Source organism: Polypterus senegalus, chromosome 3 (assembly GCF_016835505.1).
Source record: "Polypterus senegalus isolate Bchr_013 chromosome 3, ASM1683550v1, whole genome shotgun sequence".
NCBI lineage: Eukaryota > Metazoa > Chordata > Cladistia > Polypteriformes > Polypteridae > Polypterus > Polypterus senegalus.
Genome location: NC_053156.1, coordinates 115,536,465 through 115,550,490, shown reverse-complemented (window position 1 = coordinate 115,550,490; position 14,026 = coordinate 115,536,465). Strand labels below are relative to the sequence as shown.

General features: G+C 37.5%; 1 protein-coding gene across 6 annotated transcripts in view; it reads left to right on the top strand.

Moving 5' to 3' along the window:
* LOC120525496 (nuclear receptor coactivator 7-like) overlaps positions 1 to 14,026 on the top strand; it is a 179,874-nt gene that overhangs the window by 117,243 nt on the left and 48,605 nt on the right. For 5 of the 6 annotated variants that reach the window (XM_039747841.1, XM_039747842.1, XM_039747840.1 and 2 more), the window contains 3 exons: positions 4,415 to 4,540; positions 7,623 to 7,807; positions 9,187 to 9,932. In XM_039747841.1, coding sequence (XP_039603775.1) covers positions 4,415 to 4,540; positions 7,623 to 7,807; positions 9,187 to 9,932 — 1,057 coding nt within the window. The remainder of the gene's footprint in view (positions 1 to 4,414; positions 4,541 to 7,622; positions 7,808 to 9,186; positions 9,933 to 14,026) is intronic. The other variant, XM_039747844.1, reaches the window with a different exon arrangement.

Below are 14,026 nucleotides of genomic sequence, written 5' to 3'. Positions count from 1 at the left end.
TATATATATATATATATATATATATATATATATATATATATATATATATATATATATATATATATATATATATATATATGTGTGTGTGTGTGTGTGTATATATATATATATATATATATATATATATATATACACACACACACACACAGTGGTACCTCGGTATATGTCTGCTTTGGAATAAGTGCAATACGCTGCTTGTTAAAACGGATGACTCCTGCTCTTACGTGCACTTAGTGCTGCGTGGGTATTATGAACTATCGTATCTGTTCAAGTTCTATTTAAATTTTAAATATAAGTAATTTTTATTTGGTCGACAGAAATACAGTGGTGTGAAAAACTATTTGCCCCCTTCCTGATTTCTTATTTTGCATGTTTGTCACACAAAATGTTTCTGATCATCAAACACATTTAACCATTAGTCAAATATAACACAAGTAAACACAGAATGCAGTTCTTAAATGATGGTTTTTATTATTTAGGGAGAAAAAAAAATCCAAACCTACATGGCCCTGTGTGAAGCAGTAATGCCCCTGAACCAATCAAGTGCCACCCTTAGCAGTAATAACTTGCAGTGTTTGAGTCTTTACAGCGTTCTGGAGGAATTTTGGCCCACTCATCTTTGCAGAATTGTTGTAATTCAGCTTTATTTGAGGTTTTCTAGCATGAACCGCCTTTTAAGGTCATGCCATAGCATCTCAATTGGATACAGGTCAGGACTTTGACTAGGCCACTCCAAAGTCTTCATTTTGTTTTTCTTCAGCCATTCAGAGGTGGAATTGCTGGTGTGTTTTGGGTCATTGTCCTGTTGCAGCACCCAAGATCGCTTCAGCTTGAGGTTGACGAACAGATGGCCGGACATTCTCCTTCAGGATTTTTTGGTAGACCGTAGAATTCATGGTTCCATCTATCACAGCAAGCCTTCCAGGTCCTGAAGCAGCAAAACAATCCCAGACCATCACACTACCACCACCATATTTTACTGTTGGTATGATGTTCTTTTTCTGAAATGCTGTGTTCCTTTTACGCCAGATTTAACGGGATATTTGCCTTCCAAAAAGTTTAACTTTTGTCTCATCAGTCCACAAGGTATTTTCCCAAAAGTCTTGGCAATCATTGAGATGTTTCTTAGCCAAATTGAGACGAGCCCTAATGTTCTTTTTGCTTAACAGTGGTTTGCGTCTTGGAAATCTGCCATGCAGGCCGTTTTTGCCCAGTCTCTTTCTTATGGTGGAGTCGTGAACACTGACCTTAATTGAGGCAAGTGAGGCCTGCAGTTCTTTAGACGTTGTCCTGGGGTCTTTTGTGACTTCTCGGATGAGTCGTCTCTACGCTCTTGGGGTAATTTTGGTCGGCCGGCCACTCCTGGGAAGGTTCACCACTGTTCCATGTTTTTGCCATTTGTGAATAATGGCTCTCACTGTGGTTTGCTGGAGTCGCAAAGCTTTAGAGATGGCTTTATAACCTTTACCAGACTGATAGATCTCAATTACTTCTGTTCGCATTTGTTCCTGAATTTCTTTGGATCTTGGCATGATGTCTAGCTTTTGAGGTGCTTTTGGTCTACTTCTCTGTGTCAGGCAGCTCCTATTTAAGTGATTTCTTGATTGAAACAGGTGTGGCAGTAATCAGGCCTGGGGATGGCTACGGAAATTGAACTCAGGTGTGATACCTTATTTTTTAACAAGGGGGCAATTACTTTTTCACACAGGGCCATGTAGGTTTGGATTTTTTCTCCCTAAATAATAAAAACAATCATTTAAAAACTGCATTTTGTGTTTACTTGTGTTATATTTGACTAATGGTTAAATGTGTTTGATGATCAGAAACATTTTGTGTGACAAACATGCAAAAGAATAAGAAATCAGGAAGGGGGCAAATAGTTTTCACACCACTGTATACTGTATATATAACTTTTTGAGAATGCAACATATAGTTTTGTCCAGGAGGAAAGCAATGTTGCCTCAAATCAATGCAACCTTTTGTAGGGTGTGTCCCTGAGAGTAATTAATTGTCATCAGCGAAGCAGAGCCTTATGGAAATTTGAGGCATTTGAATTGAAATGGGAGATCAGAGGGTATAACGGTGATGCCAGGAATACATTGAGTGTGGCTCTGCTGTTTTTTGTGTAGCTGCCTTCACACAGATTCTCCTCTGCTTTATAAGCGAACGCCATATAAGGCCATCGTTTCTCCCGCCGCAGTTCTGTACTGTTTTATTGTTCGTTTATTACGATTCTTATAGTTATTGTGTAGCTATTGAAACTTACTTTACTGTTCAGGTACCCATTTCCTTTATTTAATCCAGCGGCTTATGCGTTATTTTTGCTCGTTTATTACGATTATATAGATATTTATTGATTCCCTTCTTTAGCTGACTGCCTGCCCATATTAGATCCGCTGTTTTTTGTGAAGCAGCCTTTAAACAGCTTCTCCGCTCTTTTATAAGCGAGCGACATATAAATCCATCACCTTGTCAATTGTGTAATGCGTTTTTAACAGGTTTGATGCATAGAAATGATCACTGTACTGCATTCAGTAAGTTCACGTGAGCTGATCTCATGTGTGATGTTACGATGTCCACGGCTTAATTTAATGTTAGCTAAGACCCGGCACTTAAAAGTTTCTGGCTGCACTCGGTTGTAATATGACAAAGCTGCACGAGCTCACTCTTGAGAATGCAACATACAGTATAGTTGTCCAGGAGAAAAGCAATCTTGCCTGAAATCAATGGCTTGCTTTTGTAGGGTCTGTGCCTGAGACTTATTATTTGTCATTGCAGCAGAGCCTTACTGGAAATTGGAGGCATCTGAATTGAAATGGGAGATCAGAGGGTATAAAGGGGACGCGAGGAATGCATTGAGTGTGGAGAACCTCTAGAGACAGCGTGTGTATTAACTTGTGGATTTTTCTGTGAGTATTTGGTGGCAGCGTGACAAGTTGCTTCCAGAAGACCGCGTTAGCTGGAGCGCAGCTCAGAGCAAATGAGGTGAATGGGAGGGAGATGATGACGTCACTTCCCCACCCACCTTAACTGTCAATCCCCCACAAACACAGTCTCGGAATTTGCATAAGCACAGCCCTTCACCAGCAATTTTAACTCCATTACAAACGTGATTACGTGGGAGGCGGGATGATGTCACATGAAACTCCGCCCCCACAGCCATCGAGCTCAACTCCATTACAGTATATGGAGAAAAATAGATTCCAGTTATGACCATTACGCGTAAATTTGAAATTAAACCTGCCCAACTTTTGTAAGTGAGCTGTAAGGAATGAGCATGCCAAATTTCAGCCTTCTACCTACACGGGAAGTTGGAGAATTAGTGATGAGTGAGTGAGGGCTTTGCCTTTTTTTAGTATAGATATATGCACACACACCAGTAACGGTGTACTGCATGATAACGTGCAAGCACCGGTCTACGTACGAGATAGGGACTGTAGGTTTGTACTTAAGTTGAATTTGTATGTAAGTCAAAACAGGTACATTATTTTAATAAATGCTATTGTTAACTGACTGTAACCAAGTGCTCTGCCAATGAATGATGGAGTTTCACCCCTCTCTGACCTTTTTATTATTTCTGCTTTTATTTTCAATGGTGATGGTTTTTCTCTTCTTTATTGTATCACCAGCACTTGAATCAGATTTGTGTTTCAGAGACATTCTTGATGGGTGAAGACAAAAGGTTAAGATGAGCTCTTCTACACAGCACTGTACACACTATCACAGCAGGAAGGCACCCCTCATCAACACGTCTGATGTACTGACAAGAGACAACTTTCTGCTATGTGTATAACAGTACATGCAGGCTTGCTATTCAGAATGAATGGGGGTGGCGAGGGGTGGTTCATCAACAGCCCACCTCACAGTCACCTCCACTACAGTATTATGCCTGCTGCGTCCACTCACCGAGAACAAACACGGTGCGGTGAAAGGTGTGTAGTGAATCGCCCACCCCACCACCACATTCAACAGGCAGCCATCCGAGGCACACTACAATGCTACCTCCTGCTGCCCCATTCACCCTCAGTGGCCTCCGTTCAGCCACAACCGGGTCACTTTTTGCAGCATCACCAGCCGCCCACCGATAATGAATGGGGCAGCCGTGTGTGGTGTGCAGGCAGTGAAATCTCTTGCTGCCGGGAGCCGCCTGAGGGACATTACACTGCGCGAGCAGTGAAATCACCCCTCTCCAGCCTCCATCCAGCTACTGCTTGCAGCGTCCCCAGGCCGAAGATGACGGTGCGGCAGTTACTGAGGCGCACGCGTCACAGCTGCGGCTCCGTTAATATGTTTGTAGGTCGGATGTCCGTAACTTGGGGATTACCTGTGTGTGTGTGTATATGTATATGTATATGTATATGTATATATATGTATATATATAATCTATATATATATTTATTTATTATTATTTCAGGATGCAGAATTGGCAAGAACGTCATTAAAACCCATTCACAGATTGCTGTCTTCTGCATCAGAAGAGGAAGAGCCCCTTACTGTGAAGTTCTTAAAAATGAGCTGCAGATACATCACAGATGGGAAGGTGTGTCAAGTGTCTCAGTATTAATCATAATACCGACTTTAAATTTTTTACTTCTGATGAAAAATAATTGGTAACATGTATTGAAATTCAGTTGATACATAATTATTATATTAAAATTAAGTGTAGAATGTGTTGTAAAAATGAATTTATTTGTATACCTTTATGTAGCATCTATCAGAAATGTTTTTTTCAGACTTTCACCCTTTAGTTATTAATTTGGGATTGATTTGAATTATTAATAAATCATTGATGTTACACACTTTGAATTTTAAAATTGAAAGATAGATCAGCTTTTTCCACTTACTACCAGTCAGTCTGCTGGCCGTGTCCATCCTTTATTTGCTCTTTTTTTATAGCCAAATTTTGAAGGGGACCTACCTCCTTCAATACTGATTCTTCTGTACAAGCATTCCCTGCAGGTTATGACCTTGTTTGTGTATTCACTTCCTGGTTGCTGCATGTATTTATGTTGTGTTTTTAAAAGGTGCTGAATATGCATTTTCCACCCACTTTTTTGCAAAAAATAAATGGTCCATTTCCCAAGCAACCATACAAACAGTTTGCATTTTGATTTGTCAGTTTACTGACCTGTGGACAATGTTTAAGAATTGATTCTTATAATCTGGTGTTGCACTCTCCTAATATTTACTTGGTAATTAATATGGTGTCCTGGTGGAAGCCTGTCCTGAATTGAATAAACATTGGTTACAGGGCATTACACTCATATTCCATCTAATTAATTGGTGTTATTTAGACTTATTTTCTAAAGGGCTTTGATCTCCCTTTTTATTTGTTTAATCTAGTAGTGTTCAGTATATTTGTAACAATCTGTTTTTCAGTAGTGCCATAAATAACATGCAACTCATTACAGAGTAAACAATAATATAATACAATATCATATATAAATGGAGACTAGCTCTAACTTGATTGTAAAATCAGTAGCCTGTATATAAACTGAAGTACAGTATACCATAAAATCAGTTAATAGGCAGAAAAAAGACCACAGTTGTAACATGTAACAACAAAGAATGGATCGATGGCAGATATAACAGTACAGGACATCATAACATTAAGTTCTCATACCCAGTTAATCAAGTTCAAGGGTCTTTTTAGGAAGAGTCTGTCCTGGAAGCAACCCCTTATGGGGTTCTTGTTCATTGTAGGCATCATGCCTAACTTGAACAGTTAGAGCCAAACTTGGTTAGGCCTCTTGTAATACAACTTGATCATTCCAAACTACAACTAAAGAACCATTTTCATGGAATTTTTGTGTTTATTTGATCAAATGCACCGATTTAAAATCCAACATCCAGTTGTATGTGTGTGTTTTCGTCTGACATCCAAAAAATTAGTATATTGGGTTTAATTGTCCTTTCTAATTTGTCCTAGTGTTATTGTAGCTGAGTTGTTTTATGAACTGCTCAGAGTTGTTTCATATCTTGTACCCAGTCTTGCTGGGACAGGCTCCAGCTGACCATGACTATGAATTGGAGGAAAAATTTTTAGAATCCTATATGTTTAGGTGAAAAATAACCACATTCAAATCCAGCTTTTCAAAGTTGAGACCCTAAGCTATTTATTCTTAATAACCACTCAGCCTTGCAGATAGCGTAACGACAAGCAGACTGATGGCATGAGTACAGCACAAGAACTTTCTGTATATAGTGATGTATAGTTAAGCAGTTGTCCTTGTCAGGGTAGGTATTTCAGGCTGGAATAGAAGTAAAGGGTTTTGTCTGAAGCAAAGTTACTTTAAGTGTATCATGGTGGCGGTTTGTGACGCATTCCCAGTAGCCCAAATCGCAATGGACATTTATTTTTGAGCACGGGGGTTGAGAAGCAGCCCAATTGTTATAGATAAATTAATATGCCCAAGTGACCAATGGCTAAACTGAAAGTTTTGAATCACAATTTCTCATCCTGTGCTTATTACATTAAGTTCTGAAGCTGGATATTATAGTAACATTAACCAAAACTACTTTCTAAATGAATGTACAACTGCTGACATTTGTTGGATGGATTAAGAGAGTGACTGCTATAAATGACTAGGAGTGAGATGGAGTAGAAGAGGATATAGTTAGCATCCGTTACAAAACTACATTGTGCACCTACTATTGTTGTTTTAGGGGTGTGCTCAATGAGAACAAACTGCAGAGAAGTTCAAGTAAAAAAAACTGGTCGAGCAACCAGATTATAATAAAACAATACATATGCCTGAACAAAGGAAGAGCTAAACTGACAGTTCTGTATTCTCTGCCATTTTTAATCTAGTTTATGCTGCTGTTTAATAGTTTACAGCAACATAAGAAGAATGCAACACAATACATACAGAGCATGAAAACAAATTGCAATGCCTTTAAAACTGTGACACTATAACATAGTGTGGTAAGTGAGAGTTTTATGTGAGCAAACAGTAGCCATGTTTAAGTTTTATAATTATTTACTGTATGTATGTAATGAACTTAAATGCAGTGACTGAGTAGTGCTGTCAATGTTAATTAATCAAGTAATCAATGAAGAGATGAACAGTGATACATTTAAAACTTAACTGAATATTAAGGTTATAATGTATTGTATTTTTTGTCTGTTTTATATGAAGCTGATGATCTGAAACTTGGTAAATCGAACAATATTTTCTGCATCCTGTAAAATGTAAAGTATAAAATAAAGTGTTGCTTTTATTATGTGGAGTGTGGTTTAAACTTAAGGAAGCAAACCTTCAGCAAAAGTAGTCTCTGTCTCTTCTGAAAACCTTCTTATGCTCTAGCTTTATTAAAAGACAAAAAACAGACATTAAAATATTGATAATTTGAATAACTGAGTGTGTTGAAAATGTCATGCCTCCACAGACCCGACATTTTCCACACATTATCTCAATCAGACTTCTTAGAAGGAGGCTGCAAAATCTTGGCTAGCCATCGTTCAGTGTAGCTTTATTATGTTTTTCAGTTTGATTTATACTGGTCTGTCTATGTGCCTTTCAACAAGGATAGTTACTCCTACCTTACTGAACCTGTCTAGTTAGTGGATCTAACCTTTCCACAATTAATAATATAGATTTATTTATTTATTTTCTTTCAAGGGAGTGGTCGGTGGAGTGATGATTGTCACACCAAACAATATTATGTTTGATCCTCATAAATCGGATCCGCTGGTGATAGAAAATGGCTGCGAAGAGTATGGTCTTATCTGCCCAATGGAAGAAGTGGTCTCTATTGCTCTATACAATGACATTTCACATATGAAGATTAAAGATGCTCTACCATCGTAAGACTTTCACATTTTTATTTCATTGTTATAAAATAATGCTTGTCTTTGACACACTATTCTAAGCGAACAGCACAAAATATTTCAGCTTTCTCCTTTAGGTAATCATACCTTTTCTGTTTGTAAAGTTATTTTCTTTCGTGTCAGTAGAATAATGCAGTTTTTGTGTTTCATTCAGGAGTATATACTTTTTAAGCTTTCATAGCAATTGAGGAAAATATGCACTAGAAACAGAACTTTTACTGATTGTTAATTTTCAAGTTCATGCTTTTTTATTTATTTATTTATTTTGAAGGAATTACTGAGAAAACTGTCATGAATAGAAACGCATTTGTTTACTCACTTACTGATGTGGTGCACTGTTTTGTATGGTTCTTAACCAACTTTTACTCTAACCTTTGTGTTGCATCAAAGTTTATTTCATAAAAGACACATTTAATTCAGTGTAAATAACTTCATGTGCCTACTTTTATATCATAATACACAACCAAAAATGCAAATTGAGTAATCTTTGAATCAAACTTAATAATAGTTTTTCTTTGCCTTTTTATATGGATTTTTCCCTGTAGTTCATATTCTTTCCAGTCGCAGAAAATATATATTTTATTTTAATTGTTGTCTTTTAAATCACACTAGGTTTGAATAAATAATTTTGTGTTGTTTGCACCTTGCATTTGAGTGGCATAAAGTGCATATATCCTATAATACAGTATATGCAGTCATCCATTACAATTGTATGTAACCAATCTTAGACACTTGATTCACAGTCCAGTAGATTCATTTGTTTAAAAAAAAAAAAAGAAATTTGTTATGTATAACTTATAACATATAAGCATAATGTATGCTGAGAATGTGACAGTATTTTCTGGAGTGATTCCTCCATGAAAAAAAGAAAAAGAAGAAAATCCTAAAGAAAAGTGATTTTGAGTATCTAAGAGGTGCTTGGACCATGCATAAAAATATGCTGTCCCTTCAAATCAGCGTGTTATAAATAACAAGGCAATGAGAGCAGAAATGTAAAAATTACAATCTGGCTGTGTCTGAGGACAACTTGTGTTTTCACTCTATTTAATTTGTTCTTCTAATGTATACCGCTTCTTAAATTCTTCTTTCGGAACACATTTCCAAAGCTGGAATGGGTCAATTTATTGATTAATTTGTCTGGATTGTACACAATGTATTGCATTTTTCAATTTAATTTTTTCATAACTTTACTGATTATTTGGTTCAAGTCATAAATTTAATTTCCTTCATTTTATTTTTAAGTTAATTATTTTCAGTTTTCACATTTTGTTTTTTTTTTTCTTTTTATGTTTTTTTTTTTGTTGTTTTTTTTTCCCCCCCCCAACCATCCACATTCGTCATTTCTTTGCTGACAGCGATCTACCAAAGGATCTTTGTCCCTTATACAGGCCAGGAGAATGGGAGGATCTATCGTCTGAACAAGACATCAATCCTTTTAGCCGATTTAAAGCTAAGAGTAAAGAAAAGCAACTGACATGCTTAGGAGAAACAGACATCAGCGTAAAAATGTCACCTTCAGAGGAAGATTTCACAGTGTTGGGAACTCCTTTGCACCAGCAAACTAAAGTGATTAATGATCATAAGACAGATTGTAAACCTGATGTTTTACAAGTAAAAAAAGACTTGGCCATCTCACTGGATGCAGTAGTTGATATTCAGCATATTCCTGTATCCCCCTCTACATTTATGGAAGTAAAAGGAGCCAAAGCTGAGAATGAACTTTTCAAGAAGCAGGAGAAAACTGAGGAAATTATAAATGATTCAAAAAATACAGAACAAATATTATTAAAGGAAAATAGTTTGCCAGAAGAAACAAGTATATTGGAAAAGTCAAACACTGATCCAAAAGACAAGGTAGTTTCAGATAGGTGTAATAACAACCCTATCTTAAACAAATCTCTGATTCGGGATAAAGCCTCAGAACTCAGTAAAGATGTACAGCAGTTTGCCAAAACCACCCTAGAAGTCTCAGCCCAGAATGGTTTATGTGATACATTAAATGAAGTGGACCATCTCCTTGTTTCTTCATCAGAAAAAGAAATTGATAATGAATCTGAATTGAAATCCTCATTACTTAAAAAGATTCAAGGCCCAATTGAAGGTAAGCTGCTTTTTTTTCTTTAATTTTTTCTGATCGTTTTTTTTAAGGCCGATACTGATCACAAATTTCATGTTACTTGTTCAACCAATTCAGATACAGATTATTTTTTTCCTTTATCCCTTTAAAAAAAAACTTTTTACACTGAGCTCCTGCATAACCGAACACATAGAAGCCTTATGTCCTATATTAAAGTGTATTTTTCTAATTAAACTCTAGGCCACAGGTGTTTAAATTTTAATTTTTTTTAACAATATGAAATCCTGTAGGCTTATTATTCAGTGACCATAAAAGGACTAAAATAAATAAAATTTCCTTAAATGCATACTGAAAAAATCTTTACAGAAATATTTTCCATCGTACATATAACATAAAAGAAAATAAAATCCTTCTCTTAATTACAAGCTGTGCTTCTGTAAAGAACCTACCTGAAATAAGGCTTATTAAAAAAAGTAATTTTCACCATTTCTCAAACAAAAAAAATACATATACTTTATAAATAAAATAGAGGAAAGAAGCTTCTGACTAATAAGAAAGCAGTTCCAATGGGGCATTATAAAGGTTTATAATGCAATAGGTATGAAGTAGCCTTGACACACTTCTGTTACTTAATGATTGCGTGTCTTAGGGAGGATGATCATGATGCATTGTTAATAATGGGGAGTTCTTACACTCAGAAGTTAATTATCTCTATTACAAGTTAAAATTTAAATGGCACTCTGCTCCCTTATACACCATTACTCATTCTCAAAGATAACCAGCTCCCCTTCTGCCTTTCTTCCACTACATAACTGGTCTCCCTCTGATTGTATTGGGTGAAATATATTCAGAATTAAGAGTCAGGAATATATCAGGTTTAAGTTAGCTGTCCATAATACACAAAATGCCACAGTTGTTGAATGCTGTGATTTTCTAGAAGAGCTGTCCTTTTTCCCATTTTATTTGAAAGTGATCAAACAGTCCCCATTATAGTGAATGGCTGGGCAGTTCTGAATCCATTGTGCTTTGCTTTTTATTCTTGCTTTATGTCTTCAGCCTCTCCTTCTTTGGATAGAAAGCTGTTCCGGTAGGGTGAAACGGAACTGCTTAGGTGTTTAGGATTGCAGTGCTAGTAGCACAAGGTCGCTTTCACAACCCCTCAATGGCCGTGTGACCTTTCCCAAGTTTGAAGCTTGTCCAAAATGCAATTGAGATGAGCCTGCACTCAGGTTTGCAATTACATTAGGAGATCATTCATAAATTTAAAATCCGTTTATACAATTTATAAGGATGTTTTTATTGATAAGTGAGATGTCAGATTCATAATGAAATGTCATTAAATTTACATTATTAAAGCCTTAGTTTTATCAGTTTCCTTCATTTATCCATTAATTTTCTAACTTGCTTAGCTGTAAATTTCCTTACTTTGTTGACTGTGGAAGTGCCCTGTGTAGGACTGGCATTTTATTAAGGCTTGTGAGGAACTATTGCTTATGCTAGAAATGTTGAGTGCAAGATGGCTATGTACTTTTTAGGGAGTTTCAGTCCATTACAGTGCACACTGGGAAAATTTAGAGTTTCCAGTTAACCCTAACCTGCATGTTCTGGGATGTAAAAAGAGTTCTGCACCATTTAAAGGATCATATGGCTAAGTGAAACAAAATTGCATAAATTTCTGTTAAAATATTGCATAACAAAAAATACTGCACTTGTAAAATTTTTGAATTAGCAGAAATAGTTTAAAAACAGGAGATCTTTAAAGTTCAGTACTAAACTGCCTTTTTGTTAAGCAGCCCTATTTTACAATTTGAAAGTCAATCATTTACAGTAGTGTAGACCTACTTGCTTTGGATTTACAGATTCTTGTAGTGGTGAAAACTGCAGTTGTCATTTCTTTAAACCTGTAGTCACCGTATAGAACTTTATGAATTTTAAAATTACATTTTTGCTTTGTGCACCCAGTTGCACTAATGATTCCCCATAAGACCTTTTATCATTTGAAAATGTTGGTAACATATTTTCATAATCTAAGTAATGTACAGAAGCAATTAAAATGTTAAGTTATTTTAAAAAACATTAATTATAAATCAAGAGATGATGTGCTCAGGCTATATAATGCACTAGTAAAACTGCATCTGGAGTACAGTGTGCAGTTCAGACCACCAAGTTAGGAAAATACATAGCAGCACTTGTAGCTGTACAGAGGAAAGCTTATAGGTGCATCTCCAGGACTTAAGGGCTTTTCATACTCTGACAGACTGTAAGAATGAATCCTGTTTAATCATGAGCAGTGGAGACTATGTGAGGACCAACAGGTCTTCAAAATCCACAAAGGCAGTAATAAAAGTAGATCTGGAAGAATTATTTTAGCTGAATAGTGAATCATATTCTTGAGGACATCAATGGAAATAAAGAGGAAGTGCATTTAAGACTGAATGCACAAAACACTTATTTATGCGAAGAGAATCTGCAACAAACTACAGAGACATGCAGTTGAAGCTAAAACTGTGACAACCTTCAAGAAATATCTGGATGAGATCTTATTTGTACAAACATTCCTGCCGTGTACTGGGCAGAGCCCTGCCCCCACTTTGGAAACTCAGATCACATTTCAGTCATGTTAATTCCAACATACAGACTGCTCGTCAGTCGCACCAAACCAGTTCTGAAGCAGGTGAGAACCTGGCCAGCAGAAGCCATCTCTGCTCTTCAGGACTGTTTTGAGTGCACTGACTGGGACATGTTTAGAGAGGCTGCAACCAACCATGACAGTATCAACTTGGAGCAGTATACGTCATCAATTCCTAGCTACATCTATAAGTGCATTGATGACGTTACTATCTCCAAGTACATCACTGCACTCCCCAACCAGAAACCCTGGAATACAAAGGAAGTGCATGTGCTACTGAAGATCCAGTACGAAATCGCCCTGAGAACAGCGAGGGTCAAACTATCCCTCGCTAACACATCGGCAAAGTGCGCACACACCCAGAGAATCCAGGGACTTTTTCTATATAACAAAGACCCACAGAGCATGTGGAAAGGCATCCAGGCTATCACTAATTACAGGACAACACCACCCACCTGTGACAGTGACGCCTCCCTTCCAGATGTGCTGAATAAATTCTATGCATGGTTTGAAGCACAAAACAACAACGTCCTAGCGACCAAGCATTAAGTCTGATTGTGGCCGATGTGAGAAATATTCTACGAAGAGTCAACCCACGGAAGGCTGCAGGAATAGACAATATTCCTGGCAGAGTACTAAGGGAATGTGCAGACCAGCTGGCAGACATTTTTACTGACATCTTCAACATCTCCCTGAGTACCGCCATTGTCCCAACCTGCTTCAGAACCACCACCATAGTTCCCGTGCCAAAAAAAGTCACAAGTGTCCAACCTCAATGACTACTGTCCCGTTGCACTCACTCCCATTATCATGAAGTGCTTTGAGAAGTTTGTCATGAGGCACATCAAAACCATGCTGCCCCCCTCACTGGACCCCCTGCAGTTTGCTTATCGCCGGAACCGTTCAACAGATGATGCAATAGCCACCACTCTCCATCTGGCTCTTGCTCATCTGGACAATAAGGACACATAAGTTTGAATGCTGTTTATCGACTTCAGCTCCGCATTCAAATCGACTATTCCTCAGCAGCTGACAGAAAAGCTGAGCCTGCTGGGACTGAACACCTCCCTCTGTAACTGGATTCTGGACTTTCCTGACTGAGAGACCTCAGTCAGTCAGGATTGGAAATAACATCTCCAGCAGTGGCGGCTGCTAGCTCCGTTCCTTTGCAGAAAATGGTCTGTGACCCTGTCGTATCAATTGGCCGTCTTTTCCAGGGACTATACAGTTTCCTCTCAATGGCCAGGAGAGCAAGGTTGCTCAAACGATCTTGGCCCATCGTGTTGTGGGTGTATGACTTGACCTGTTTTAAACAGGAGAAGCTCCTCTCTACACCTACTGATGTAGCTCCAATTGTTGCCACTAACGACAACAGCTTGTATAGCTGAGGCATTGCACTATCCAACTCCTTGTCTTTAAAAAACACCAAGAAATCACACAGCTTACCCCTGCTCCCCTGTAAGTCATGGTCTGAATATAGTACTTGAAG